We start from the raw sequence: 26,713 nt of genomic DNA on the forward strand, positions 1-26,713 counted from the left end.
CTGGAGCCCCCCTCACACAGCCATCGGGACTCCTCAGAGGAGGAGGTGCCTCTACACTTTTTCCAGGTGCGCTCTCCCCCACGGCTAGGCAGGGCTTCCAAGCATTGCTAGGGTCCTGAGTGTGGGATGGGAAGGTAGAGGGAGGATGTCTGCCCCTGGGAATCAGTCTCGAGCATGTGGACTTCCTTTTGTGTGGGGGTCTTCCCCATCCTGGCCAGTGGCTGGTGTGCAGAAACATGGGGGCTCACTTCTCCTGCTGGGCTATATAGCCGTACTGGTGACACAGGCAGGTGAAATGGCACAAGGCTCCCTAAGCCAGAACTCTATTTCTGAGCAGCCCTGACCCTATGTAGAGAAGTGGGCCCATTTTTCCCCTTGGAGCAAGCTCCAGAAACATCTGTCTCAGCTGCTGCCTCCAATTCTACCATCAGAGATCCCTTCCTTTGGCTCTCGACGTACTCAGGGTTTCCAGAGCCAGGCCCCTGTGACAATGCCTGCTTCCCTGGGGCAGGCATGGGAAGTGGGGCTGGGGAGGTAGGCCTGGTACTGTGACAAAGGCTGAAGACAAAACCTATGCAGGAAAGAGACCAGTGTGGGCACCTGGGGGTGAAAGGCTCACGCCTTAAGCTAGGGGTGTAGCTCCACGGGGTGGGGAATGCCACTGCCAACCACCTTGCCAATGACACCAGGTACAATGACAAAGCCTGACCTCTCTGAAGGGTCTGTGAAGACCCCAGACCCAGGAGGGCCAGGAGTCAGACCTGTGCTAGTATCACAGGTCTGTTCTCAAGGGAGCACAGTTCCTGAGCCTCCTGCAGCAGGAAGCTGAGCTCACCTCCCCCAGGAGGCCTGCTGGGATTTCCTCAGCGTCTCTACAGCTACTTGCTGCCCATAGGCATAGGAATCGGGGGCCTGGGAATGCCCCCCATTCTGTTCTGCTTTTGCCCTGAGGTCACTCACTAACTCACTTTCCCACAGTCCATCTGTGCCTCAGTTACTCTGTCTACAGAGGGAGTACAGTCACCTTTTGGTCGACCTTCCTTTCAGGGTTCAAAATATTGGAAGGGAAGGGAGTCAGACAGGAAAAGGAAAACAGGCCCCTCCCCTCTGGGAGTGTCCAAATACAGCCCAAAGAGGATACTGTGCAAGGGACCTTCCCTGGCAGCTAACTGAAACCAAAACAAAACACCCTAGGAACCAACTGAAGCCCCAGCAGGATATGGGGAAACCGCTAATGGATGTCCCAGCCCTGCCCCTCAGACAGACCCAGGCCCTCCCTTTTCCCACCTGCAGAGATGTCTGCTGCCAAGGGCACCAAGGCACTTGTGTTCACCTGGTGAGAACCGTGCAACCAGGGGCCCCAGATAGCCATCGGCAGGGCCCGGACGAGACAAAGCCTCAGCTTGCAAGGATAGGGTGACTGCTGTGGGGCCCTCCCTGGCTCCCTTATCCCCTTGCCTGGGCCCTCTTCCCAGGTCCTGGCAGCCTTCATCTCTGCACGGGCAGTCAGCTCCCCACCCGGACACCAGCCAACCCCCATAGGCCTGGCCTTTCCTCAGACAAGGCGCCAGGGGCCCAAGAACCCTGGCCCTTACAGTGACGTCGTGGCCTGCCTTCCCCACCAGAGAGTCAGCGGCCACAGAGCCCAGTCTTTTTGCCTGGACCCTGGCTTGGACGATGGTGCCAACAGGGGACGCTCCCCTAAGGTGCCCCCGAGCTGGGAGCTACCTTCCCTGTGGCCTCAGTGGGCACGGGGACCCTGAACAGAGGCTGGGAACCTTGCACCGGCGGCTGCCACCCTGCCCTTGCATGCACACAAGCCGGTTAATTTCCCCGAGCTGGAGAGACATTCTTCCACCACCAGGCAAAGTGCTGGCCTGCAGCCCAAACCAACAGGGGAAACTTCAGCCTCCTCGGCCCTCTCCCCACCAGATGGAAATAACGTACAGCTGCAGAGGTGGGGGAGGAGGTAGGGAACAAAACCAGCCAACCGTCAGTCCGTCTGTCTGTCTGTCTGTCTGTCCGTCCGTCCCGGGAGCCAGCGCGGCCGTCTGGGCACTCACCGCTCTCGTTCTTCTCGATGACATCCACCACCTCCCCGGCCTGCAGGCTCAGCTCCGAGTTCTCCTGCTTCTTATAGTTGGACACCACCACGTACTGTTCCAGGATCATGGGCTCGGCGTTGGTGTCGGCACCTGGCGAGGGCAGAAAGCACGCGGTGAGCCAGCGGCCGGCCATGGCCCCGCGGCCGGGGCGCCCCCTGTCCATCGGCCTCGGGGGAGGCTGTTCCGTCGCCAGCGCCGCTGCCGCTCCAAGGGGCCGCCCGCAGCCAGGGCTCGCAGCTCTCCGGGCCCCAAGGACAGGCCATATAGCAAGGCCCCACACCGGCCCGCTGCGCCGCGGGGACCGGGGGACATGGGGAGCCGGGCCGGAGTGGAGGGGGGGGACAGCTGGGGACGAGCGGAGGCCCTGGAAACTCAGAGGAAGAGCCTGCCGCTGCGATGAGTCAGTCACAGCCCGGCACGAGCGAGCAGCAGGAGAGGCCTGGTGCGGACGTGGTCTCCCCAGACCCCTCGGCCGGCAGGGGCGGGACAGGAGGGCCGCCCATGAGGGCTGAGGCCGAGCCGAGCAGAGGGAGAAAGGCAAGGCAAGGCAAGGAGGAGGGCTCGTGCCTCTCCCCCAGCCCCTGTGAACCCAGAGAAAAAGAGAGGCAGCGGTCCTCCCCTCGGGAGGGAGAGGGAGCGAGCAGGAGAGAAGTCTCCACAGCCCGGGCCCAGGCGAGAAGTCAAGAGGGTTTGAGGCCGCCAATCACTGGGGTTTACTCGCAACCCTTAAATAGAAACACATGAGACCCATCGAATGAGGAGCCAGGGGTGGAGGCAGGGGAGGGGGAGGAGGGCCGAGACTGTTTACTTGAAACCCAAGAAGAAAGTCCCAGCGCCAGCAGCCGGTGAGCCCAGCCCGCCCCCTGCCAGCTTTTCCTCAAGTTCGGCTCCGTCTGCCCCTCGGCTCACCAAGGCGCTGCCACAGAGCCCAAGGGCCTGGTGCAGACAGACCAGTCTTAGGCCTGCTTCACTCCGGCCACATGCAGACTGATTCAGTCTCCCTCTGTCTTTTAGGGCTGGGCCTTGTGGTCAGGCTCCAGGAAGCCTCCAGCCACCCTCTCTGGCAGTTGAGGGGGTCAAAAGGTGGGGCTCTGCAAAAGGAGGGCAGGCGGGCTGGAGCTCCCAGGAGCAAGCAACTTCTCTGCCCCTCTCAGTCAGGAGACCAATGCAATATTCATTAAGCAAGCACCAGGCTGAAAGGTGGACAGACTGGGTGCCCGTCTTGGCTTCCTGGCTGTGTGGCAGTGGACGTGCTGCTTAAACCTCTCCATGTCTCACTATTTCCATCACCACCACTAGGGGTGGAGATGCAGACGAAACGCCTAAAACAGGACCTGCCCTGCCAGGAGCTGAAAGGATCCACAAACCAGAGACCTATTGGTTACCTCTTACAGGAAGCCTTCCCAGACCACCCCCAGCCCAAAGGGAATGTCTAGCACACTTTAACTATGTGTCTACCATCCTATATACCTGCCAATCTCCTGGAAGCCTGGGGAATTCACACCACCTGCATGGCTACAGTAATGGCTGAGGGTCCCTGGGTTCCATATGGTTCCCTGATGCTTTAGCCTACAGCCACATTCGTTACACACCTGAGTCTAACTTGGTAAACATTCTGTGTCAGGCATGGACACTGTCCCATTTTATCCTTTTCACCTTCCCATTTCACAAAAGACAACCCAGTGGCCCAGAGAGGACAAGACACTTGCCTTAGCTCACACAGCTGCCATGGAGAGAACCAAACAGTGTTTCAGGTTCAAGCCCATCTCTCTTTCCATTACAGAATGGCCGCTGATTTCTGTTTCTAGACACCCATTCTTCTAACACAATGATCCTCAACTTGGCCCTACAAAATCGCCCGGGGAGCTTTTAAAGAATACTGATGCCTGGGTCTCACTTCCAGAGGTCCAGCTTTAATTGGTCTGGGGTATTTTTTAGAACCCCCTCCTCTCCCATGGTTCCCGTGCACGGCCAGGGGAGAGAAGCACTGCTTAGACCTTTGGGTCTTTCTATGAAGAAGGCTCCATGCAACCCAGGGCGGGGAGCAATGGAAGGAAAGAAACCCACTACCCCTGGTGGTTTCCTCCCATAGGGTGTGGGCCCTACAGCCCCAGCTCGGCCCTTTGGAGACCAGGAAGGGACCCTGTACCTGCCGAGTCCTGCCACATGGATGTGCACACGCACAGCTCCACTAAAGCCAGGATTGTATTCCAGGCAGAAATGCGACCAACAGCTGGGCAGCAGGGCCAACCCATTCTGCACTCAGATGGGGCCAGCCTTTGAGCCTGTCCCTGCCCACCAGGCATGGTGCTGACAGAGGCTCCCTCCCACTGTGCCCCTGGGGGGACACCAGTGCCCCTGTGGCCAAGAGCACTTCTTCAGTGCACCCAACACAAAAAGGGCCAGCCCCTGCCCTGTGAGACACAGGGGCTCCCCTTCCAGTTTGTGGGAAAGAAAAACTCCCGATACAAACAGAAAAGAGGAGTTCCCAGAGGCTTAGAGAGCTTCCAAATCCCAAGAGCCCAGATTATACTGACAATTAACAGCAGGCCCTCAGTGCTCACTCACGGTCAGCACTATGCCAAGCACCTGACTGCATCATTTTGCCCTCTCACTGGATCCTCACAACAACCCTATGTGGTAGGATCTGTCAAAGACCCATTTTACACATAGGCAGACTGAGGCTCATGAAGGTAAGCAATTTTCCTAAGGTCACAGAGTTGGGACTTGAACCCAAGCTCACCAGACATGGTCTCTTGTGTTCTGAACTTCTCTACCATTTGCTACCTACAGACAGCCACTGATCCTCGGTTTCCAAAGGGACCCTGCCTCACCCTATCTTCACACACCTGGCACAAGGTTGGTGTTTAATAGAGACTGGAGTGTGGGTTCCTCGTTGACTGCTGCTACATCTGTTGGGCAGGCCACAGGGCCCATTAGGTAGCAGGCATTCAGCAAGTGTTTGCAAAATGAATGAATGAAATGAACAAATGGGCGGAGATAGGAACAGAGTGATTTAGTGGTTTGTTTTGAGCCAATACAGATAAACCAGGCAAGGCCTCACCTCTGAAATTCAGGGAAGCTAGACAACTATGTAAAGGAAAAAGGGGAGATGGGGAAACAGAGGACAGAGGAGCAAGGAGTGACGAGCTTGTGGCCAGAAGCTGCTAGAGAGGACAAGCAGGGGTGATGGGGAATGGAGAGACTTCAGCTTATTTTAATCCAAGCCAAGGAAATCTGAGGCAAGATTTCAAAGAGGGGAAAAATTCCGCCCCCCTCCCCCCAACCCCTTGGAAAATTGGCCTAAGCTTTCTGAAGACTGACATTTGGGACACAGGTAGAAAAGTTAAGAGAGTGTTCTCCAGGGTTTCCAGAGCACAAGAAGACAGGCGATGGCACTTCCTGGAAGCTAGTCCAAAGGCTGTGGGATGGACAGATGGACACACAGACACTCTGCGCTCCTGGCTGCTCTCCCCTCCCCCAGCACATGCAGGCTCCCAGCTCACTCTGGCATCTGCCTCTTAGGGTGTTGCCTGCCCAGGGCTGCCTGGGCAGGCATGAGCTGGGAGCAGGTATCCAGATGAGAAACCACTCGGCAGGCGGGCCGGTGGGTGATGTCATCCCACAAAGGCTGCTTTGGATCCCCTCCCAGCCAAGGCCTGGAAAATTGGGGGCTGGAGAAGTCGGCCCAAAGGAGGAGGAAGGGCAGGGGCAGTGGATGGAGCCTCTGGTCTTTAGATGGGAAGGGTTTGACAGAAGCATGGTGAAGGGGTGTACTTCTTCTTCTAGAGAGAGACCCTTTCCCAGGTTGGAAGGGGACTTTGCAACAGTCTCATCCAGGGATGGGCCCCTTGTTATTCAGAGCCCCTAGCTGGATCTGCTAGGGCTCTGGCAGTTCCCCGGAGCCCTGCCTCACACCTGCATTCCTCCTACTACCACCTGGATGGACCCCTGGCTCTTGCCTGATCCTCGCTGCCAACTTAAACTTCTAAGTGAGGCTTTTGCCAAGTCAGTCCTCTGCTCCAACACCTTCAATGGGTCCCTGTTGCCTCCAGAATAAAGGCCAAATTCAAGCTCAGTCTTTCTGACAATTTGAGTCCCCCAAGTTCCCTGACACATAGCTGCCCCCCCGCCCCGGGCCATCCCAGGCAACACTCATGATTCAATACACATGTACTGAGGGCACTGTGTGCCCACCACACTGTTTTATGTAGGTTTTTACTTCCAAGCCTTTGCCTTAGCTGTTCTCCCTGCCTGGAATGCCTTCCCTTCTTCTACCAACTCCAATTCTACCTAACCATCTCTGACCCTCCAGGAGTCACCTGATTTTTCCAGCTGCAGGGTTCACTCCTGTCCTCTGCTGGATTTCTTGTGGGGCACTGTGCCCCAATCAGACTGTGTGCTTTAGACCAGAGTCTCCCTGATGAGAGTACATGCCCAGGACTGGCACTGGCCTCAACTGTCTGAAATTCATGATGTGAAAGCATAAAATTCGAGTCTGAGATCCAGTCCTGCTTTGCCCTTACTAGCTCTGTGACCCTGGGGAAGACACTTAACCTCTCTGAGCTTTAGCTTCCTCATTTGTAAACAGGTACAGTACAAGTACCTACCTCAATGGGCTGTTCTGCGCATGGAATGAGGTGACAAGATTAATGTCCTAAGTAAACTACAGACAGTGTTTATAAAACAAACAGGAAATGGGATATTTGGGGGGAAGCGGGACGGTTTCAGATTCCCCTGCAGCCTCAGAATCAGCAGGCGGCTCAGGGCAAGGGCCACACGTGCCAGGAAAAGGGTGGCTGCGGTTGTGTCCCTGAAACATGCCTCTGTCCAACCCCACCTCCAGGCAAGCACTGTTTACTTGCCAGCTAGAGACCGGGTCTGAGCCCCCCTGGGCCCACTCTGGGGGAGATGCCAGGCTATGCAGCCCGAGGAATCTTACCTACAAGGATCCCCCACATCTGCCCCTTACTGTCTCATGTACTCTCTGACATTCCAGATGGGGAAACCAAGGCCCGGAGAAAGCTGGCAACTTGCCCAAGACTCCAGCCCTGAACTCCAAGTCTGGCTGGTTTTTCCCAGCCCACACTGCTTCCCCTCAGCTTCTCACTCCAAACAGCTGGGCTCATCCTGAGACGCCAAGCCCTGTGATAGCCCCCACCCCAGGCTCCCCATGTTGTCCTTGACCCCCTCCCCTCCCCCCCCACGCACGAAACCCTGGCATCCGACCAAAGGTCTCTCTAGCCCCTCACAACGGGTTCCTCTCAGGCTGGACTCAGCCTGCCGGCTCCTCCATAGGCCCCTGGGCGGCCAGGCTATACGTTTCATGAATAAAATGTATAGTTGTGGGCCAAGTGGGTTCTGGCTCACTGGCTCGTGGAGAGGGGAAAAAGGGACAGAAGCCCAGTGATTAGTCAGGCCCAGGCCCTCGTCACAGACAACACTAGAAGGATGGCTGCAAGGAGCGTGGGTCAGGGAAGGGGTCCTCCTGCCTGTTGCCTTTCTCCTCTGGCCCCCTCCCAAAACGTCGACCCCCCATGTTCTTACCCACAGCTGTGGTGGGGTGGGGCCAAGCCTCTGGCTGACTGACAGTGGGGGCTGGCCCAGCCCCTCTGACCTCTGACCCTTCTGCCTTGTTCCCCAGCTCCCAAGCTTCAATCTCTGCTACATGTTTGGGCAGAATGTGTGTGTGTGTGTGTGTGTGTGTGTGTGTGCGCGTGCGCACGCGCGCGTGCGTGTACGTGCGTGTGTGTGAGGTAGCACTCTCAGAAATGGAGGGGCTCCTAGAAGACCTTCTGGAATTCCCATCCCTCTGCCTGCCACCATCTCCCTCTAGCAGCTGAGAACCCTGCTGTCTAGGTTTCTCTCCCACTGGCCAGTAAGACCAGGGAAGCCCCTGATCCCCAGCCCAGCTCTGCCTAGGCACAAGGCACAGGCCCAAGTCCCTGAGGCCCAATCCTGGGCCACGAAGCCCAAAGCCTGGCAAGGCCACTGAGGCAGAGGCAGCTCTAAGCTCTGGGGCTCAGAGGCTGTGACAGCAGTCACAGGATTCCCTAACCTGCTGCAGCTCCCCAGTGAGGGCCCCTGGAAACCAGGCTGGGTTGGGGGCAGGGAGGGGCTGCTGAGACTTCAGCTCTCTGCCTCAAGGTAACTGCCTGAAGTGGGACTGACCATCTTTGGCTGGCCCACCTCACAGGGATGACCAGCTGAGTTCACATACAGGATGCTGGTAGCCTCACCATCACCTGAGCACCTTCTCTGTGCCAGGCTCCCTGGGAGGGGGCAGTGCATTGCTGAGGGAGGTTAAGTTTACACAGCCAGGACATGGCAGAGCTGGGAACAAACCCGTACCTCTGGGTCCGAAATGCATCTGTTTACACACTGTGCTATGTGGTCATCACCCATCTAAGCCTCCAAGGTTGGACTTGGGGCCTAGAGAGGGTTGTAAGGAAGGCAGCGAGTACGGCTAGCGGAAGAGCAAGAGGGGGCCCAGGGGACGGCCGGCATGCCGACAAAGGGCTGCTACGCATCACAGGGAAGCATGCGGACCGCGGCCGGCGGGCACCGGCTCCCACACGTGCGTGCCCCCGGACACACATGCTCACACACATGCACTCAGGGCAGTACCTGTCACGTCCTTCTTGGGAGACTCAGCCCAGCTGGAGAGCCACACTTCCGAGTCCCCCGAGAGCAAGCAGCAGCAGGAGAGAGAGGAGAATCAGAGGAGGAGAGAGAACCGTTAGGCAGGCAGGAGGTCCACCGGGCAAGTGGCTGCAGGCGCCGCTTTGGGCTGGCGGCGGAAGGCGGGGGAGGGGAGGGGAGTGATTTCCTGGCCCTGGGCTGGCTGCTGGGCGTGGGCCTGAGTGATTACAGAGGAGCTGGGACACAGCCGGCTGGGACGGACGGGGATAATGAGGTGTCTGCCGAAACGCAGGAATCCTCTGGAGCACAGAGAATCCTACACAATCCCCGCCTGGAACTGGGCCCGCGGGTTATCACTGCCCTGGAGAAAGCAGCCTGGACCTTTCTCTCTGGCCATGTGGGTGGGTGGCTGGCCGCACAGGGCCTGGTGGCTCCAAGGATCCTCACCAGGCCAGCAGGCTCAGCAGCCTGGACCTGGACCCTCAGACATCAGGGTTGGAGAGCCCAAGGCCAGTCTCCAGTCTTGAGGCCCCACACCACTGAGCTCTGATGTCTTGTCCAGCTCTTGACCCAGACCTACCCAATGAGGAAGACAGGCCCTGGCAGAATGGAAGGAAGAAGACTCATTTAGAGTCTCACGCCCAATTCCAACCCAGAAGGCCTGGGACCTGTAGTGACCATCAGAGATGGGGTCTCTATCTCAGGCTCAGACAGTCATGTCTGATCTGGACCTCAGTTTCCTTATCTGTGAAATGAGGTTAGAAGTTATCCTTCTGCCAAGACAGAGGAGTAAAGTCAAAGCGCCTAAAAGGACATATGTAATACGATAACATTATAATGAGGCAGATAGCTCTTAGCCTGATCAACGGTGTGAACAACTCCAGAGTATCAGAGAGTCAACATGTTAAAAGCACTGACAGTCTACCCAGAGTATATAGTGCTTCATTCACTCGACAGTCCCTTGAGGTGGGTATGCATTTTTCGCCCCATTTTACAGGGGAGGAGACTGGCCCAGGTTCCCACAAGCACAGAGTAACAGAGCCGGAAATGGAACCAGGTCTGGGATCACCCCGGGCTGCTGCTTTCTCTGCTGAACTTCTCATCGCCTCCGAAAGAGCACAGCGTTGGCTGCAGTGGGGCCGGTAAGAAGCAAACACTGAGATGCGAGTCTGAGAGGCACCCAGTGCTGGCCCGGAGAGCTGCCTGACCCAGTGACAGTAAAGATAATCATAACAGCAGCAAAGGTTCATGTAGCATTTATTGTACACCAAGAGTCACGCTGAGCCCTGAAATATAGTAACTCCTTTGTTTTCCAGAATAATCCTACAATGGTTAGGTACTCCCTCCAGTTTGCAGATGAGCAAAATTAACCAGAGAGGTTAAGTAACTTGCCCAAGGTCACACAGCTAGTACGGTGTCCACCTGGTGTGGGGCTACAGACTCCAGGTGATCAGTTGATGCTAGTCATAAATTAAAGCACCTAATTCCCCCTTACTCAGCAAGTCACTTCCTGCTCTCATTGTAAACCAGCAGTGAGGGGCTCTGGTAGAGGGGTTTAGTGACTCCGGAGTCTGACTGTGCAGATTCTCCCCTTGGAGAGACTTACTTAACCTCCTTGAACCTGTTCCCTCCCTTGTAAAAACTGACACAGATGACATATTTACTTTCTAGGTTGCTACAAGGGTTAAATGACATAATACACAAAAAGTACTCAGCGTAGTGCCTACCACAGTCAGTGCTCAACGACGGTTCGCTACCATCAGCAACATCTCCCAGAAGCTTCGTTCAAACCAACCTTAGGGCACCAGGAAAACCCTACTGGAGTCACAAGGACGAGAACCAGACGGTGTTCGATACTGGATGTGCCGAGAAGACGCTAGCACCCAGTCAGAGAGGCCTTCCCATTGACACCCCCAAACACGAGGTCAGCTGGGATCGGGGGTGGAGGGACTCTGGAAGACTGCACCCCAAAGACAAACATTCCACGGCCAGAGTCTCTCACCTGGACTCGCAGCCAGAAGCTTCCTGGGCAGCAGGAGCTATGCGGGCCTGACTTTCATGCCCTGGTAGGGCTGACACAAGGTAGGCACACCTCTGAGGCTTGAAGCTGGTGTGGCCTGAACTCCAAATGGGGAGGGCCTCATTACCTGGTGCCACGCCTTGCTGGGGCTCTAACTCCCTTTTGCTGTACCCCAAATGCGGCCCAGTGGTCTGCCACCCAGCAAGGCCATCCTCACCACCCCGCAGGCCCAGCACCAGGCCCACTCCAGCCCCATCTGGCCCCACTCAGCCCTGTGCCAAGCCAGCTAAGAGGGTCCACATCTCTACCCATCTCTGTTGCACTTGTTACTTGTACACCTTCCATTCTGGCTTCTTTTGGGCTGTCAGAAGGAAAACTTTTGGGAAACGTTAACCTCTTTCAGTGAGCCAAGGGCAATTATTTGGCTCAGGCCTTGAGAACCCAGGAAGGCTCGTTTTGCTAGAACGGGGGGTTAACACTCTTCCTGTAAAGGGCCAGAGTCAACATTTTAGGCTTTGTGGGCCATGTGGTCTCTGTCAAGATTACTCACCTTTGCTGTTACAGCACAAAAGCAGCCCCTGACAGTCTGTAGAAGACTGAATGGGCTGTGTGCCAATAAAACTTTACTTAAAAACGACATGGCGGGCTGGGCTTGGCCTGTGAGCAGTGATGTGCCAACACACATGCTAGAAGATGAGGGGAGCTGCTGCTGTCTTCATCAATGGGGGGGGGGGCACCCCTAAACCCTGGGTGGGAGAAGTGGGGGCTCTTGACCCACCTAAACTACATGCACATAAGGTCTCTGCTGCTTGGGTAATTTTTTCAGTAATCATCTTGAAGGGTCTGATGCATTTGGGGTTTGGGCATTTGGGCAGGGAGTGGGGAGCAGACAGGAAAAGGTCTCTCAGCCTCTGGAAACTGAGCCCCACTGCTAAGTGTGGAACAACCCAAGCTCATGCCCACCCCCAGCACCCCCCAGAAGCAGGCCTTCCCTTTGCTCTCCAAAGGAAAATGGGAAATGGACCAGAAACAAGCCTGTCTTTTTAAAAACATGATTTATTTCCCAGTCCCCTGGATCTGCAAAATTAATCCAGTTCCGCTGCTCCCACCCCAAATCTCTCCCCACTTTGGAGTGCCTTGTCTCCAGCCCACCCGAGCAAGCCCTCTCCCAGGGTGGGAAGGACACCCCTCACCCCACCCCCGCCTCCTCACAATGAACAGAGGAGACTCCAGCCAGGAGGCAGACAAGGCTGCTGGCTCAGGGCTGGGAAAGCAGAGACAGAGGGATGGGATGAGGGAGCAAGGGGCAGGCACAGCCAAGTGAGCAGCTGTGACCGACACAAACCAACCGCTTCCTGCCCTCCCACTGTCTCTCCCTCCCTCTCCCCTGGTGACAGAACCAAGGGCCTTACAGGGCAGGGTCAGGGGCAGTGGAAAGTGAGTGGCGCCAGACTGGGAATCTGCACAACTGGTTTTGCTGAGAATCAGCTCTGTGACCTTGAGCAAGTGGCTTGACTTCTCTGGGCCTCAATGCTTACAGCTGTAAAATCAAGCATTTGGGCCTGGCGATATCCAAGGCACTTGTGTGATGGTCTAGACTCTTCTAGCAGAAACCTGTTAGTCTTCATGATGCAACTGCTCCACAGCTGAAACGAATCTTTCTAGAGAAACCGACCACCTTTCCAGGGAAAACCACTTAAACACATGCTCAATATATGGAAACTCAAGAGCAAAAAGCAACTAATTCAAGAAACAAAAAGGCAGAGAACAGAAACAAGAATTCTTTTAAGATCTTGGTTCTTGTGCTTACCCTGCCACTCAGCTCACTGATCCTGGGGCATTGGGCCTATCTCTGGGCCTCTTTTTCTCATCTTCTTTGTAGGGTTGTTTTGAGAGTGAAATGACCTAATGCCTATGAAAGGTTTTGGAGGGGTAGGAACAAGGCCCTTGGGGCAGAGCAGGAGTGGGTGATGGGGACAAGCTGGTGACTAAAGCAGTGTGAGCCTGGGAGGCAGGAGGTGGGGAGACAGGGTCGCTCCCTCGGCCATCCCATAGTGCTCCCAGATCAGCAAGAATCCAGGCTCTGAGAAAACCAGGTGCCTGCAGGTCCTGGCCAAATGCGGTGACCTGAGGACACTTCTTAGATACTGAACCTACTTCTTGTCAGGTCCAGGTGATTGTGAGAAACCAAAGAACAACAGCACAGGTGCCCCTGACTTGAAGGAAGCTCCCCGCCCCCCCAACACACACGTGCCCAAGTACTACATAAACACACACCTGGATAGAGTGAAGTTAGGAAAGTGACGGGTTCCTAGCACGGTTAACCTTGAGTAACTCCAGAGCAGTGAGAAGTGGGTTCAATTTGCCCAAATTGAGTCTCAAACCATTGTTTCCAGGAATCCTTCCCTGGTGTAAAGCGAGTCCCACCCATCCAAGCTAATAAATCCAGAGTGGGCTGTGAGCCCAGGTGGGAGAGACAGGAGAGCGGCCAGCAACCCAAACTCCTCAGGGAGGGAGAGCCAGCCAAGGGCAGGGTCACCCACTGCATCAGCATCCACAGCCCTCCTCTGAGAGGGGAGGAGAAGCAGGGACCCCACCAGGGGCCTCGAATGGAATGAGCACCCCTGTCCTTTTTTTTTTTTTTTAATGTTTATTTATTTTTGAGAGAGACAGAGCGTGAGCAGGGGAGGGGCAGAGAGAGAGGGAGACACAGAATTCGAAGCAAGCTCCAGGCTCTAAGCTGTCAGCATAGAGCCCGACGCGGGGCTTGAACCCACAAACCGTGAGATCATGACCTGAGCCGAAGCTGGCTGCTCAACTGACTGAGCCACCCAGGTGCGCCCCCGTCCTTTTATTCTTCGGCAGTCAGTGCGCTTGAGCCCTCCAGACCCCTCCCTCCTCCGGAGTTCTGCTGCTGTTCTTCCTCACTGCAGCCTTGAACTGGGTTCTAACATCAGCTGCAGCCCAGTCTTTCCTCCCCTTTTATACAACCAAACTTTGCACAGGGCTGGATTTCTTGGGTTTCCTAGAGGCTCCGTGTTTCTTTTCCTTTTTGACTAAGCCACCGGGAAGCTCAACCACTGCTTTCAGGCCATGAGCCAACCAGGGCCCAAGAGCTGCTCACTCTGCCACGGAACAGTAGTAGCGGGAGATGCTACCTTGCCAGGAGCGAACACACCCCTTGTTGGAGGCCAGGCGCTGTCTGCTCACAGGCATGGAAGAGCTCAGATCTTTACAACCGCCCTCCAGGGCTAACAGTCCTTCACAAAGAAGGCTTCCTTTACAAAAAGAAGTCGTTTTGGCCTCTGTGATATCTCCACTTTAGAGGGCCTGAAATAGGTTGCTGTGCTCCAAGCAGCAGAAACCGAGGCACGACGGTGAAAGCGATAGGAATGCCGTCTGGAAACAAGCACGGCATTGAATTAAGACGGCTAAGAAAGAAAACGGCAATAGTTCAAACGTGAATAGCAATCGAAAGCTACGTGGGTGCGAGTTCGGAAGTATACAGTTGTCAGGTGTGTGAGCTCCTGCTCACGTGGTCAGCTCCAGGACTGGATCCTGGGTGAGCGGCAGCATGATAAAAAAAAAAATCATGCCCCTGGACTGGAGCAGTGAGGGGTTCATGCGACAGACAGCTCAGACCCCTGGCCCTGCCTCCTACTCTCCCAGCCTCCAAACTGGGGCTAGCTTCAGGTGCATGTGATCCAGGGTGTCCCACAGGGCCCCATGCTTAGAAGGGACCCTAAGAACTCTGAGCTGAACAAACAAATACTCAAGAATATATTTAGTAGGGCTGGATTTCTGATGCGTATCATCTTGAAGACAGAAGGCAAATGCTAAATGGGAAGACTGGCCATTGTCTGTCTCCAGGTCCCTTCCCCACCAGCATCTCTGGCTTCCTGGTGGTATTCCAAAGGCTAGAAGAAGCATGTGGGGACTTAGGACCAAGAGGGCAAGAAATGTGTCTAAGAACACACAGCAAGTGAGTGGCAGGGCTGGGGGCTAGATAAATCTTACCAGTTCCCACTCTCTAACACTCATGCTAGGCACTGGCTAGACATTTTCTGAGCACTAATTTAATCCTCACAGCAGTCTGTAACTTATAGATGCAAAATGTGAGCTTCTTCCCAAGGCCCCACAGCAAGACTTGAGCCAGACTCGAGCCCAGGCAGGCTGGCTGGGAACTGGGAACAAAGCGGCCTAAAACAGGGGACTTCATTCTCTGGATTCTCCCCAGCCATTGGCCAGTGGCTCATTATTTCTGTTGGGCTTTCCTTTGCACATGCAGCCATTATTCCTATTCATTTTGGTCTCAATCAGAAGGGGTCTGCCTCCTTTCCCAGGAGTTGTCTTTCCCAGAATCCAGAGTCTGCGTGGGGGCAGCCCAACCCAGGGCAGGAATGTACTACTGGCCCACAGGCCGCTGAACTATGCAGTCAGAGAACAGTCAGTTTCCCTCCTCAGGTGGGGAATGGGGTAGGGTGGGGGCCGGGCTGGACCTGGAGCCATTCCACAGTCCCTCAGGGACTAAGTCCAAGGGCGCCCACCTAGGCCACGTCTGGGGCCAGCAGAGACAGCCCAGCCCTAGTGGGTGTGGGCAGAGGGGCCACAGATGCCTCTGGCTGGGAGGTGGTGGCGGTGGGGAGGGCTGCCCCTCCATCCTGTTGAAAAGACCCAAAGCGTCCTGGTGAAAGACAGGTGCCGTGGTTAGTCAGAGGAGCCGTGGGTGGACAGAGGGGTGCTGGGGTAGGGGGGAGGCTGGCGGGGTTCTGAGCCCCACTCCCAGCAGCTGCTGCTCGACCCCACGGCATCCCCTTGGGTTGCGGTCTCCCCCTCAGTTCTCAGGTTCTCACCTCTCCCCATGCTGGGGTGGTGGTGTGCAGAAAAGAGACAAACTTAACACTGTTCAGAGTTCCAGGATCCCAGCCACCTCCCCACTCCCTGGGGTGGTCTGCCTTGGTGGTCCTCTCCCACCTACTGGGATATCCTCCTCCCGTTGCCCCACCCATCGGCTCCCCCAGCCAAAGCCAGGATCTGTGAGGATGAGGCGGGAGCAGAGACAAGGGCCAGCAGTGCAGGATGAGGTGAGCAGCTGCGGGTTCCCAGCCCCCCAGCCCTGGAGCCCGTCTGTCTCCCTGGCTCAGTCTCCATAAGAGCCATGAGTGAGTAATGGAGATCAGCAGCAAGGGACTCACGACCAATATTCCCAGGGCTACAAAAAGTGCAATGTCTTGTTTCCTCCAGACTGGACTCTTGCTTTCAGATGATCAGGTTATTAGTTTTTTTTTTTTAATGTTTATTCATTTTTGAGAGAGAGAGAGAGAGCAGGGGAGGGGCAGAGAGAGAGAAGGAGACACAGAATCCGAAGCAGGCTCCAGGCTCCGAGCTGTCGGCACAGAGCCCAACGCGGGACTCAAACTCACAGACTGAGTCCCGTGACCTGAGCTGAAGTTGGACGCTTAACCGACTGAGCCACCCAGGCGACCCAACTGCCGACTATTTAATGAGCATCCGCCACGCACACAGTAGGGCGCCCTTGGCTATGACAAACCGACTCTCCACCATCTGTCTCCAAGCTTGGGGGGGCACAGGGGCACGAATATTTACCCAGGTGTTCCTGTCTGCATCAAGAGTCATGTGGGTTTGGGAGGGAGGCAGTGTAGCTGCCTGGCACTGCCAGGGCTGCCCTTCAAGTGTCTCCTCACTCCCTGAGGCTGCAGAGAGCCAAGCGCAGGGCAGGCGGAGGCCAGACACAGCAGGGTGCACCCCAGGTGGAGGTCTGTGGGGGGCGATGCAGCAGGAAAGAGTCCTGAAGGCCTCACATCTACAATGAGAACCCCCTCTGGGGTAAGACTCACAAGGCTGCAGCTGACATGTGGCTGGACACTGCCATCGACTGCAGCGGGACATGGGTGGGGATGAGGGGCTGCGGGCCAAGGCAGAGTTGACGCCTGAACTGAGACTGAGGATAACCCACTTTCCAAGGGGTGCCAGCCTCCCTCATTGTGCCCTGGGAAGGATCTCTGTAATGTTCACTGACCGTGTCAGCTGGCTCCAGAATATCTGCCCAGTGCTACAGTCCTAGCAAGTATCTGGCACACAGTAGGTGCTTAATCACAATTTGTTATGAGTCTCTCCAATCAGATCTGAAGTTCCTTCAGGCTCTTATCCCGGTCAGCATCCTTGCAGCACCCTGAACACTGTAGGTGGTGCCAGTAAGTCTTGAGTGGCTGATGGAAGGGTGCACACTCACTGCACTCAGTCCCAAGGGCTTTGTGGGGAAACGGAGGCCCGGCTTACCTCACTGACCTGGGGTCCTCTTGGCACCTAGGGCCCTGCATATCTCTAGTCCAGGTTTTGCCTTCTGAGCCACAAATAGGCCTTCTCAAGACCCTGAGCCTAGCTCGTGCTAGGCAGAGAGGCTCACGGAAAGGCGTCCCCTCACTCCACCTCCCCCAGGCCCGGCAGAACATCCCTAAAAGGCTCTGGTCCAGCATCTGCTGTAAAGCCCTTCAAAGAGATTATTTTAAAAATGTATCCATAACCAATATGGTCTATGGCAAGATGGATGTTGCAGGAAACAGGCGTCTGAGCCAGAATTGGCTTATCTATAATGTCTGCTGGGAGCAGGCTCAGCAGGGCTTGGAGCAGCCCCCCACGGTATGTGCCAGGAACCCCTGGGCCTCTCCTCACCCCCATCTGTCTCGTGCTCTGCATGGATCTGGACCAATCCCCCGAGCTCTCAGATGCCACGTCAACAGAGCAGTGTGTGCATACGCGCGTGCGTGGATGTGTGTGCCTGTGTGCCTGCGCACACATCGCTGCTTGGGAAATCCCCACATCTGGCTCACACGTGACCAGGCTATTCCCAGAAGGCACAACTGGGAGGGCCAGGAGGACAGCGGTCAGGAGTGTGTGAGCTCTCCGGGGAGCACAGAGTTAACCCTTTGGCATCAGAGCTCAGGATCTGTGCTGAACACTGACCTTCTACCCCCAGGGAAAGTCAGGAAGGAGATCGGTGCTCAGAGGGCCCTGTCCTGGCTCATTATGGAAGTGTGGGAAAACGGGACCATCCTCTGGGTCCCCCTGGTCTTCACTTGTGGTATGAAAGGGCTGCTCTTTCTCTGTCCTGTCAGTCATGGGCAATCACCAAACCGCCGGGGGCGGGGGGGCACTCGCTGGCTGGATATTCCTTCCCCAGTGGAGATGTCAGTCGGATATTTGGTGCTGGGCACCCGGCTAGGGCAGGCATGGCCCTGGAACTGTATGGAATCCAGATTCATGCTCCTTTCACAGGCAAGGACATGTGTCCCCCAGGGGGCAGCTGGAAGCTAGAGTCCTCCTGATAAGGAAAGGGTCAGAGGTGGCTCTTAGGGCAAATTCTCCCCAGCCCAGGGAAAAGGACTAATTTTATAACTGGAACTTTTTAAGCTTCAACAACTTTAGCAAGTGAGCGGCCATTTGCAACAGCATCTCTGAAGTAGCACCAGCCAGTAGGCACTGCGGGCATGTGGATGACAGAAGACGTGGCTCTGCTGATGCCGAGGCTGGCCAGATGTCCTCTGTGCGGCCTCTCTCCCTCTTTTCCAGGCTGACTCATTTACAAACCTCAGAAAACCCAGTGTGGAAAGCCTTGCTCGGCACCCCCAGGCAGGGCTGTGTGCCTCCCAAGGGGAGGCTCCCTCTCACTCTGCCCCACCTCCATCACAACGCTTGGATGTTGTATCAGAACTGCTGTTTACTCTCCTACCTCCTGCACCCAACTGACAGTCCTGAGGACAAGGACCTCATCCTATCCATCTTGCTATCCCCTGACTTCTACTGCAGGGCCTGGGAGAGAGGTGCTCAGGTGTTCGTGGGAGAAATCTACAAGGCAGCCGTGGCAGAGCCAGTGAGGTCTGCTATGGGTATGGCAGGAACCATCTCATCCTAGCTGGGAAGTCTAGGACCAGCATCCACTCAGAAACCCACTTCCTATCAATTTAGCCTTTAAGGGCTCTCCCCCTACCCAGGGGAGAGCTGCCACTGGTGACGAAGCTGTGCACTCAGAGCAGAGAGCAACCGAGGTCATGGAAGCAGCTGAGGAAAGAGCCCTCCTTCATCACAACCCTGTGATCAAATGCAAGTGCGAACGGATGAGGGGCTCTTGGCATTAAAAGGCTCCAGGGAGGGATGCTGCACGGCAGGGGAGCTGACAGACCAGAAGAACTTGTCCCATTCTGAAAGATCTGCCACAAGGGGTGTGAAAATCTGCATGTTTGCAAGCTTTCCCCAGGGGGCCACCACCAATGCACAAAAGACAGTCTTAGTTTGGTCTCTTGTCATTGGTCTGTTATCACAGCTTTGTAAGGACCTCACCCTCCTGCCGGAAATAGCCAGGCACCCAATCCTGACCTGGATCCAACACTCCAGCCCCCAGACACCAATGGGGTCTCCTACAATGCTGCATCCATTAGCGAGAAGCAGTGTCAGGGGGAAGGATCACCAGGAGGTGACCACTCTTCCTTCCGAGCACAAGAAAGTTAAGGGGAGGGGAGGGGAGGGAAGAGAAGAGACTTTGACACCACCTAGTTTCCTCCCTCAGTGCACAACTCCAGTTCTAACATTAACAAATACATCTTCATACCTTCATATGATGTTCATACATCAACATACCAGGGCATGTTGTGGCAATAACTAGATCCAGGGGCAAAGCAGACAGAGTCAGGGAAAAACACTTTTTTCCCCCCTGCAAACGTCTAATTTTTACTGAAACTTTGGAAAATTTTCCTTTGTCTTCACATTTCAGAACTGACCAATTATAAAAATGCCACGAGCCAACAAAGTTACACACGCCACATTTCTGTTTCTAAACAAAGTAACTTTAGATCAGAAAAAGGTGCTAAAACAATAAGTAATGCACATTTCCCCCAAATCTTTGTTTTTCCACTGGCTTCATCATTACTGGAAATGCTGCCTCTTTTGTCACATGTCTATAAACCAAAAGCCGAAGCGAGGAGCACATTATTTTCTGGCTGACGGCTACGGTGGGAAGCATTTCTCTGCTGGACCACAACGTGGGTGTTTCCTACCCCCAAGAAGACAACCTTGTGGAAATAAAAGGCAGACGGAGTCTCGTCACTGCCTCCTGATGAGGCCAGGAGGGAATTCAGGGCTTGGGCAGGCCCCTTAGCCATTCTCCTAGCCCTGACTGCTGGGCCACGGTTCTCCGTCCTTGGACGGGTCCCCCTTTCCCTTGGTGGCCCACCCTCTGCCCCAACTTGGTAGACAACTGAGTGAATCTTCCAGGCGCAGCCCCGTCCAGTCACAGTGCACCATGAGGATACCAATGCTTGTGCAGACTCGCTGCCTGTCTACCCCCAACACCGCCATCAACCCACAAGGATGACCCATCTCAAATTCAACTCTGGCTCGATCTCAGAATCCCCGGAGAGCCCATCAAACCTGCACATTCCCAGGCACCACCCCTGGAGATGCTGACTCAGCAGATCTGGACAGGGCCTGGGGACTGGTACTTCAGTGAGCAGGCCAAGGACTCTGAAGCACACCTCCAGCCTTTGTACGTGCTGTTCATTTGCAGACTGTCCTCCTGCTTTCCTGGTAGAGGAAGCTGGGAGACAAGAGCGAGGGGCAGAGAGAACAGCAGGGCAGAGGGAATCAAAGCTAGCAGGGGGGTGAGGCAGGTGACGCCAGGAGCCCTCCACGTGTGCCCACCTAACTATGCTTCATGTCCAGGCCAGTGGGGCAGCAGGGCCACGCTGACTCTGGCTGGGGGAGTGACAGCACAGACACACACGTGAGCAGCGTGTTCACTTTCTCCATCCCATCACTGCCACATGGGCTGGCTGTGGGGCTGCCAGATCAATCATCCTCCTTTCATTTACAATTAGTTGGCTTTGAACTCCAGGGTTGACATCAGGCGGAGGACCCGGAGCCATGAAAATAAGAATTGTTTAAAAACACCAGCCCGGGTGAGATGTGCCAGAAGGCGATGCCTTCAGGAGACACGTTCACTTTTGGAACAGTCCGCTGGAGGGTGCCAGGAATATCTTGGCCGTGTTCTCTGAGCAGCCTGGGCCTTTCTCACTGAGGATGGGTGGCTCGGGCAGACCAGAAAGCCTTGGAAATTGCTTTCAAAAGTCTTGCTGATGTAGCCTCCAAGGCTTCCTTTCCAGACTCCTCTCCTGTTCTCTCCTTCCCCAGCCCTCTTTCCACTCCTGTCAGGCTAGACACCTCTCCTTCCCTCAAATTCCTCACCCTGATTCCAGCCTCTTAAGGCCTTGCTCATGCCCAGCCCTCCCACCAGAGGCACCTGCCCACCCCTCTGCTCCTCTCTGGCCTCTCCTATCTTGTCTAGCCCTGCCCCCTTCTAGTTGACTCTCACAGCTTGTGGATCACAACCTATGCTGTCTTGCATTCACTGATGAGTCCCTGACAATATCCTCCTTCCTCAGCTGAACCGTGAACTCCCATGGGGCCTGGGGCCAGGGACCAGCAATCGCTTAAGAGAAATGAAAGCCTCAAGGAAAGCTGCTGCTGTCTGCTGTGACTCTGTCCCTCTTCCTGAGCGGCTGGTGAGCAGATCAGGCCCCAGCCTTGCTCTTTGCCCTATGGGGATCTTCCTCTGGGGGGAGGGCAGCCCCAGAGGCCTCACACACCCACTTTCTCTGCTTTATAATGTCCCTGCTCACACCTCTGCCTAGTTCCAGGGCTTGGTGGCAGTGTGACCAGCAGACCAGTTCTGCCCACTCCCACCTTGGACAGACAGCAGCCCCTCTTAGATGCTTCCTCTACAGGAGGCGGGTAGATAAACTTCTCATAGTAGCCAATACTTATGCTTTAAGCAAATCTACTTCATTAAAAACCAAATTCATACAAAAACAAATGAAGAGTATATTAGTCACACCCTGTAAAAAAAAACCCTTTCCCCTTGTTGCCAGTAAGTTCCCTCTAGATACCTCAGGCGTATTCTCTTGGGGCAGCCCCCATCCCAGTCTGCTAGAGGCCTTCAGAGCCCAAGTCCTGGTCACCCGTGGATCCCTTGGGTCTTTGTTCAAGATGGAACAGACTTCAGTGGAAGAGGTTTGGATCAGGAGGGCCCGATTCAAATCCTGTGTCTATCTGGCTAGGTGACTGTGGGCAAGGTCCACCTACCTCTGCTGGTCTATAAAATGAAGACAAGACCACCTGCCCAGGCTGTTACAAGATTTACCAGCAATTATGAGATGGTGCACACCCCACCTTCTCCCATACGATGGGGAGGGGTTCCTTCTGGAGGAGGGAAAACAGCAAGGCCAGTGGTCCCTCCTGTTTGACAGCTGGATACCAGTGGTGCTGCTTCCTATTCACAATAAAAATGGCTTGGGCGCCTGGGTGGCTCAGTCTATTAAGCCGACTTTGGCTCAGGTCATGGTCTCACAGTTTGTGAGTTTGAGACCAGCATTGGGCTCTGCGCTGACAGCTGGAGCCTGGAGTCTGCTTTGGATTCTGTGTCTCCTTCTTTCTCTGCCCTCCCCCGCTAATGCTCTGTCTGTCTGTCTCTCTCTCCTTCAAAAATAAACATTAAAAATTTTTTTCTTTAAATGGCTTAACCCTCAGTGAGTGTTGACTGTGGGAGGCACGGTCTGTGGAGTTAACATTTTATATGTAGTAGTTGTATTCAAGCCACAGACAATTGGATGAAGTGCTATCATCATTCCCATTTCACAGACTAGGAAACTGAGGCACAGGGAAGTTAAGGACTTGCTTAAGACCACACAGCTGACAGAGCTGGGACATGAAACTACACATTCTGGTTCCAGAATCCATGTTCTGAACTGTACAGAATACTCAGCAATGGTGGGGTCTAGGTTCTGTCTCCTCTGAGGCCAGGCCTAGGGCTTAGAAAAGGAAAATACATGTTTCAAGTGGGTCTTTTAACTCGTGCATCAAAGGTAAGACCAACTTCTCACCTCCTTTCAGGATCTATCAAAACTCAAAACAATAACAGTGGCAGCTGCTCTCTTTGGGAGTTTGCTTCGGGCCAGGACCTCTGCTACGATGATCCTTACATTTAATGAGAAAGATGCTATTTTATCCCCCATATTCACTATAGGGCATGAGGATCTGAGGTTAAGCAACTTGCTAGCCACAGAGCAAACACATGGCATGGCTGGGGTTCAAACCCCATACGTCTGACCCTCAAACCTAAACTCTTACCTTCAGGCAACATGCTTCTATGCAATGACCCCAGAGTAACACTGACATCATTAACTTTGCCCAATAATGCAGATTTTATATCAGTAAAATGGAAGTCGGACTGAACTTGCCACATTTCCAAGGAAAAGTATAAAGTAAACAGGATTTCAGGAGGAATATCAACACGTGCCCAAAAGAACAAACTTGAAACACTCTTGAGTAACCTCATTTGCGTTTAAAGTAGCTGCAGGCCCTCTGCCTAGCAAGCATTCCCGATGCCGGGCCAAGAGGAAACCACAGGATCCGCGGCTGCCTGCCCCCCCTGGTGGTGAAACTCAGATCACCGCAGCCGGGCTGTGGAGAAATGCAGCTTCCAGAAATGGGAGGGGAGCATTGGATCTTTTTCAGGTCAGAGAGGACCCTCTGCTCTGGGGAGCCTGCTCCAGCCCCCTCTCAGCTCCTGCAGGAAGCCAAGCACGACCACCAGCCACAGACCCTCCCTAACCACCAGGCACAAAGCCCTTCACTGCACCACCTCCTTGACCTCTGCACAAAGCCCTTCACTGCACCACCTCCTCTGCACTCTGGGACAGGAGACTGCTCTGACAACCCCTTCACTTTACAGGTGTGACAGCCAGTTTTATGTGTCAACCTGGCTAGGCTACAGTTCCCAGTTATCCCACCACACAGGACTCTAGGTGTTTCTGGGGAAGGTGTTTTGCAGATGTGACAAAGTTGACCTGGGTGGCTCAGTCGGTTGAGCGTCCGACTTTGGCTCTCAGGTCATGATCTCAGGGTTCATGAATTCGAGCCCCACATCGGGCTCTGTGCTGACAGCTCAGAGCCTGGAGCCTGCTTCAGATTCTGTGTCTTCCCCTCTCTCTGCCCCTCCCCCGCTCACACTTGGTCTCTCTCTCTCTCTCTCTCTCAAAAATAAATATTAAAAAACAAAAACAAAACCACGGCAAGTGTTGTCGTGCTAGCCAATCCCTATACCTCCTTCAAAACGCATAGCAACATCACCTCCTCTGAAATGCTCCCTGACCACTCCAGCCTCGGGCATACACCCCACTTCCCTTCTGTGTATTTATTTATAAGTCTTGTCTCCACCGGACTGAGGCTCCTGAAGTCCAAGAATTATCTGAAACCATCCTGTACTGTAGTTCAGGCCCGCGTGCTCAGTCAACATCCCTGGATTGAATGCGTACAAGGGAGGACCTCGTAGCCACGGGAAGAACTCTAAACACAGTTTCTTTTGAGGGACATTGTCCTAAAACTTGGGGTGGGGGGGTAGTGCTCAGTCAATCAGGCCTTGCAGGCAGAGCTGAGGCTTCACTGAGGAGGAAATTTCACCTGTGCACGGTGGCGCCAGGCTGGCCTTGGGTCTCAGACTTGCAAAGCGAGCCCCAACTACTGTGTGACCAATTCCTTGCAAGAAATCTCCTGCTACATAGCTCCCCCTGGGTTTGTTTCTCTAGTTGAACCCCGACCAACACAACAGAAAGGTGAGGCCGCCGACTCAGGTGGAGGGACCTGCCCAAGGCCACAGGATTGGCAAGTGGGACTGACCGGTGCTCCCCAGCACCCACAGGAACCCCTTGTGCCCCACACCCAATCACCAAAATCCAGCCACGGTGAGGGCATCTCCCCCTGCATTGCTGCTGGAATTCTCAAGACCTCTCACCCATCTCCTCTCCTTGTCCACCTCCACTCACCAGGCAGAAGAATCCTTCTGAGATCTAAGTCAGATCATGCCCCACCCCTCGACCCCCTCCTCAGAATCCCTTAATGGCTCTTCATCTCACTTACAGCAGAAGTCAAAACCCTTGAAAAGGCCTGCAAAGGCCTATCTGCACTGGGCTGCTCCCCCCAGCCCCAGCCACCTCTCTGCTCTCACGTCCTACCACCTCGTCCTCCACTATCTTCCACCCTAGCCACAGACCTCCCTACCATGCCTGGAGCAGGCCAGCGTACTCCTACCCCAGGGCCTTTGTACTGGCTGTACCCTTGGCCTGGACGACTCTTCCTCAGGAAACCATGTCACTTCCTTGTTTCCCTCTAACAGGACGTTTTTTTTTTCTCCTTAATACTTATTTATTTATATTTATTATTATTTTTTAAAATTTACATCCAAGTTAGTTAACATATAGCATAACACTGATTTCAGGAATAGAATTTAGTGATTCATCACTTACAAATAATACCCAGTGCTCGTCCCAAATGTCCTCCTTAATGCCCCTTGCCCATTTAGCCCATCCCCCCACCCACCACCCCACCAGCAACCCTTAGTTTGTTTTCTGTATTTAAGAGTCTCTTATGGTTTGTCTCCCTCCCTGTTTTTATCTTTTTTGCTTCCCTTCCTTTATGTTCATCTGTTTTGTATCTTAAATTCCACATATGAGTAAAGTCATATACTTGTCTTTTTCTGCCTTATTTCACTTTGCAAACTCCTCAAGGGCAGACAGACACATCCCTGTAACCTCAACACCTTACACAGCACTTGGCATACAGCTGGTGCTCAATAAGATCTCCAAACAAGCCATGCTTGGCCCTGCTGTTCCTCCTTTGCACAAGTGCTGTCTCTTGATTACCAAAGTTTCCTGTTCTCTGCCCCCAACCAGAAAAAACACTCCTCTTCCCAGATAATGTCCCCTGATGAGGCTGCAATGAGCTCTCTTTCCTGACCGACAATGTTCGTTCATGCATGTATGAACTCCTTGGCCCGTTCAACAAGCATCAGGGGACCTGCTACTAATGCAAGCCCTGCAGCGATGGCTTCCCTCTCAAGGGGGTGAGACACAAATAATAAACAAGAAAACCCACAAAGAATTAGAATGTGGTCAGTGATGCGCCGGGTGATTTGAGGGGGCAGCTAAACACCGGAAAACTGGGGCTTCTCTGAGGTGACAATTAAGCAGAAATCTTGAGAAGGGGCAGCTATGTGAAAGATCAGGGAACAGCATTCCAGGCAGAGGGAACAGCAAGCGTGTAGGTTGTGTGGAGAGAACGAGCTTGTTGTATTTAAGGAATGGAAAGTGACTGGTATGGCTGAGCAGAGACTGTTGGGGGTGGGTGAGCAAAGGAGGGTACCAGCCTAGGGTGGGACAGCAGGCAAGGACTAAGCACACAGGGCTTTGTCAGCTGGGATAAAGAGTTTATTCTGGGTGGGATGGAAAGTCCTTGGGGCAATTTAAGCAGAAAAGCACATGATTTGATACTTGCTTTGAAGAGCTCACTCTAGCTGTGGTGTAGAGAACGCAGAGGGCAAGGGTGCAAGCAGACAGGCTGAAGAGGAAACGGGGGTCTTCCTGAAGAGAAGTGAGCTTCAAACAGGGTGTGATGGTGGAGGATGGGTTGGCAGGGGAGACAAAGGCAGGGGTGCAAGAACCACTTCTTGATGCTGGGCTCGAGCATCAGTGTGGATGGTGGGATGGGGAAGACGTGGGCAGGAGCAGGTTCAGTGGAGGGAAGAAAAGCAGAGAGAAGTCTGGGCTACACTGCCAGTTTGGAGGTCATCGGTCCTGCCTCCTCCAAGAGGCTATAAGCTGCCTGAAAACTTTCATCCTGTTGCCTCCGCCTTCCTCAGGCCTGGCTTCAAGTCTTGGCTCTGCACTCAAGAAGAGATCCCTCCAAGGAGGAGCTAGGGCTTTGGTGACTAAAACGTGAACTGTGATGGCCAGGGAACAGCATCCACGTTCTCTATGCAAGTGCTGCTGGCTGGAGTGACTCTGGGAAGCTTCGTGAGCTTCAATGCAGAGCAGGGCGGAGC

General features: G+C 54.4%; 1 protein-coding gene across 7 annotated transcripts in view; it reads right to left on the minus strand.

Annotated features, from left to right (window-relative positions):
• The window catches only part of SH3PXD2A (SH3 and PX domains 2A), a 242,582-nt gene that overhangs the window by 56,144 nt on the left and 159,725 nt on the right, over nucleotides 1-26,713 (minus strand). For 4 of the 7 annotated variants that reach the window (XM_047824948.1, XM_047824951.1, XM_047824950.1 and 1 more), the window contains one exon: nucleotides 2,064-2,195. In XM_047824948.1, coding sequence (XP_047680904.1) covers nucleotides 2,064-2,195 — 132 coding nt within the window. Of the gene's footprint in view, nucleotides 1-2,063; nucleotides 2,196-8,732; nucleotides 8,778-26,713 lie in introns of all 7 variants that reach the window. The other 3 variants (XM_047824949.1, XM_047824947.1, XM_047824952.1) reach the window with 1 other exon arrangement.

The sequence above is a fragment of the Prionailurus viverrinus genome, chromosome D2 (genome assembly GCF_022837055.1).
Source record: "Prionailurus viverrinus isolate Anna chromosome D2, UM_Priviv_1.0, whole genome shotgun sequence".
Classification (NCBI taxonomy): Eukaryota; Metazoa; Chordata; class Mammalia; order Carnivora; family Felidae; genus Prionailurus; species Prionailurus viverrinus.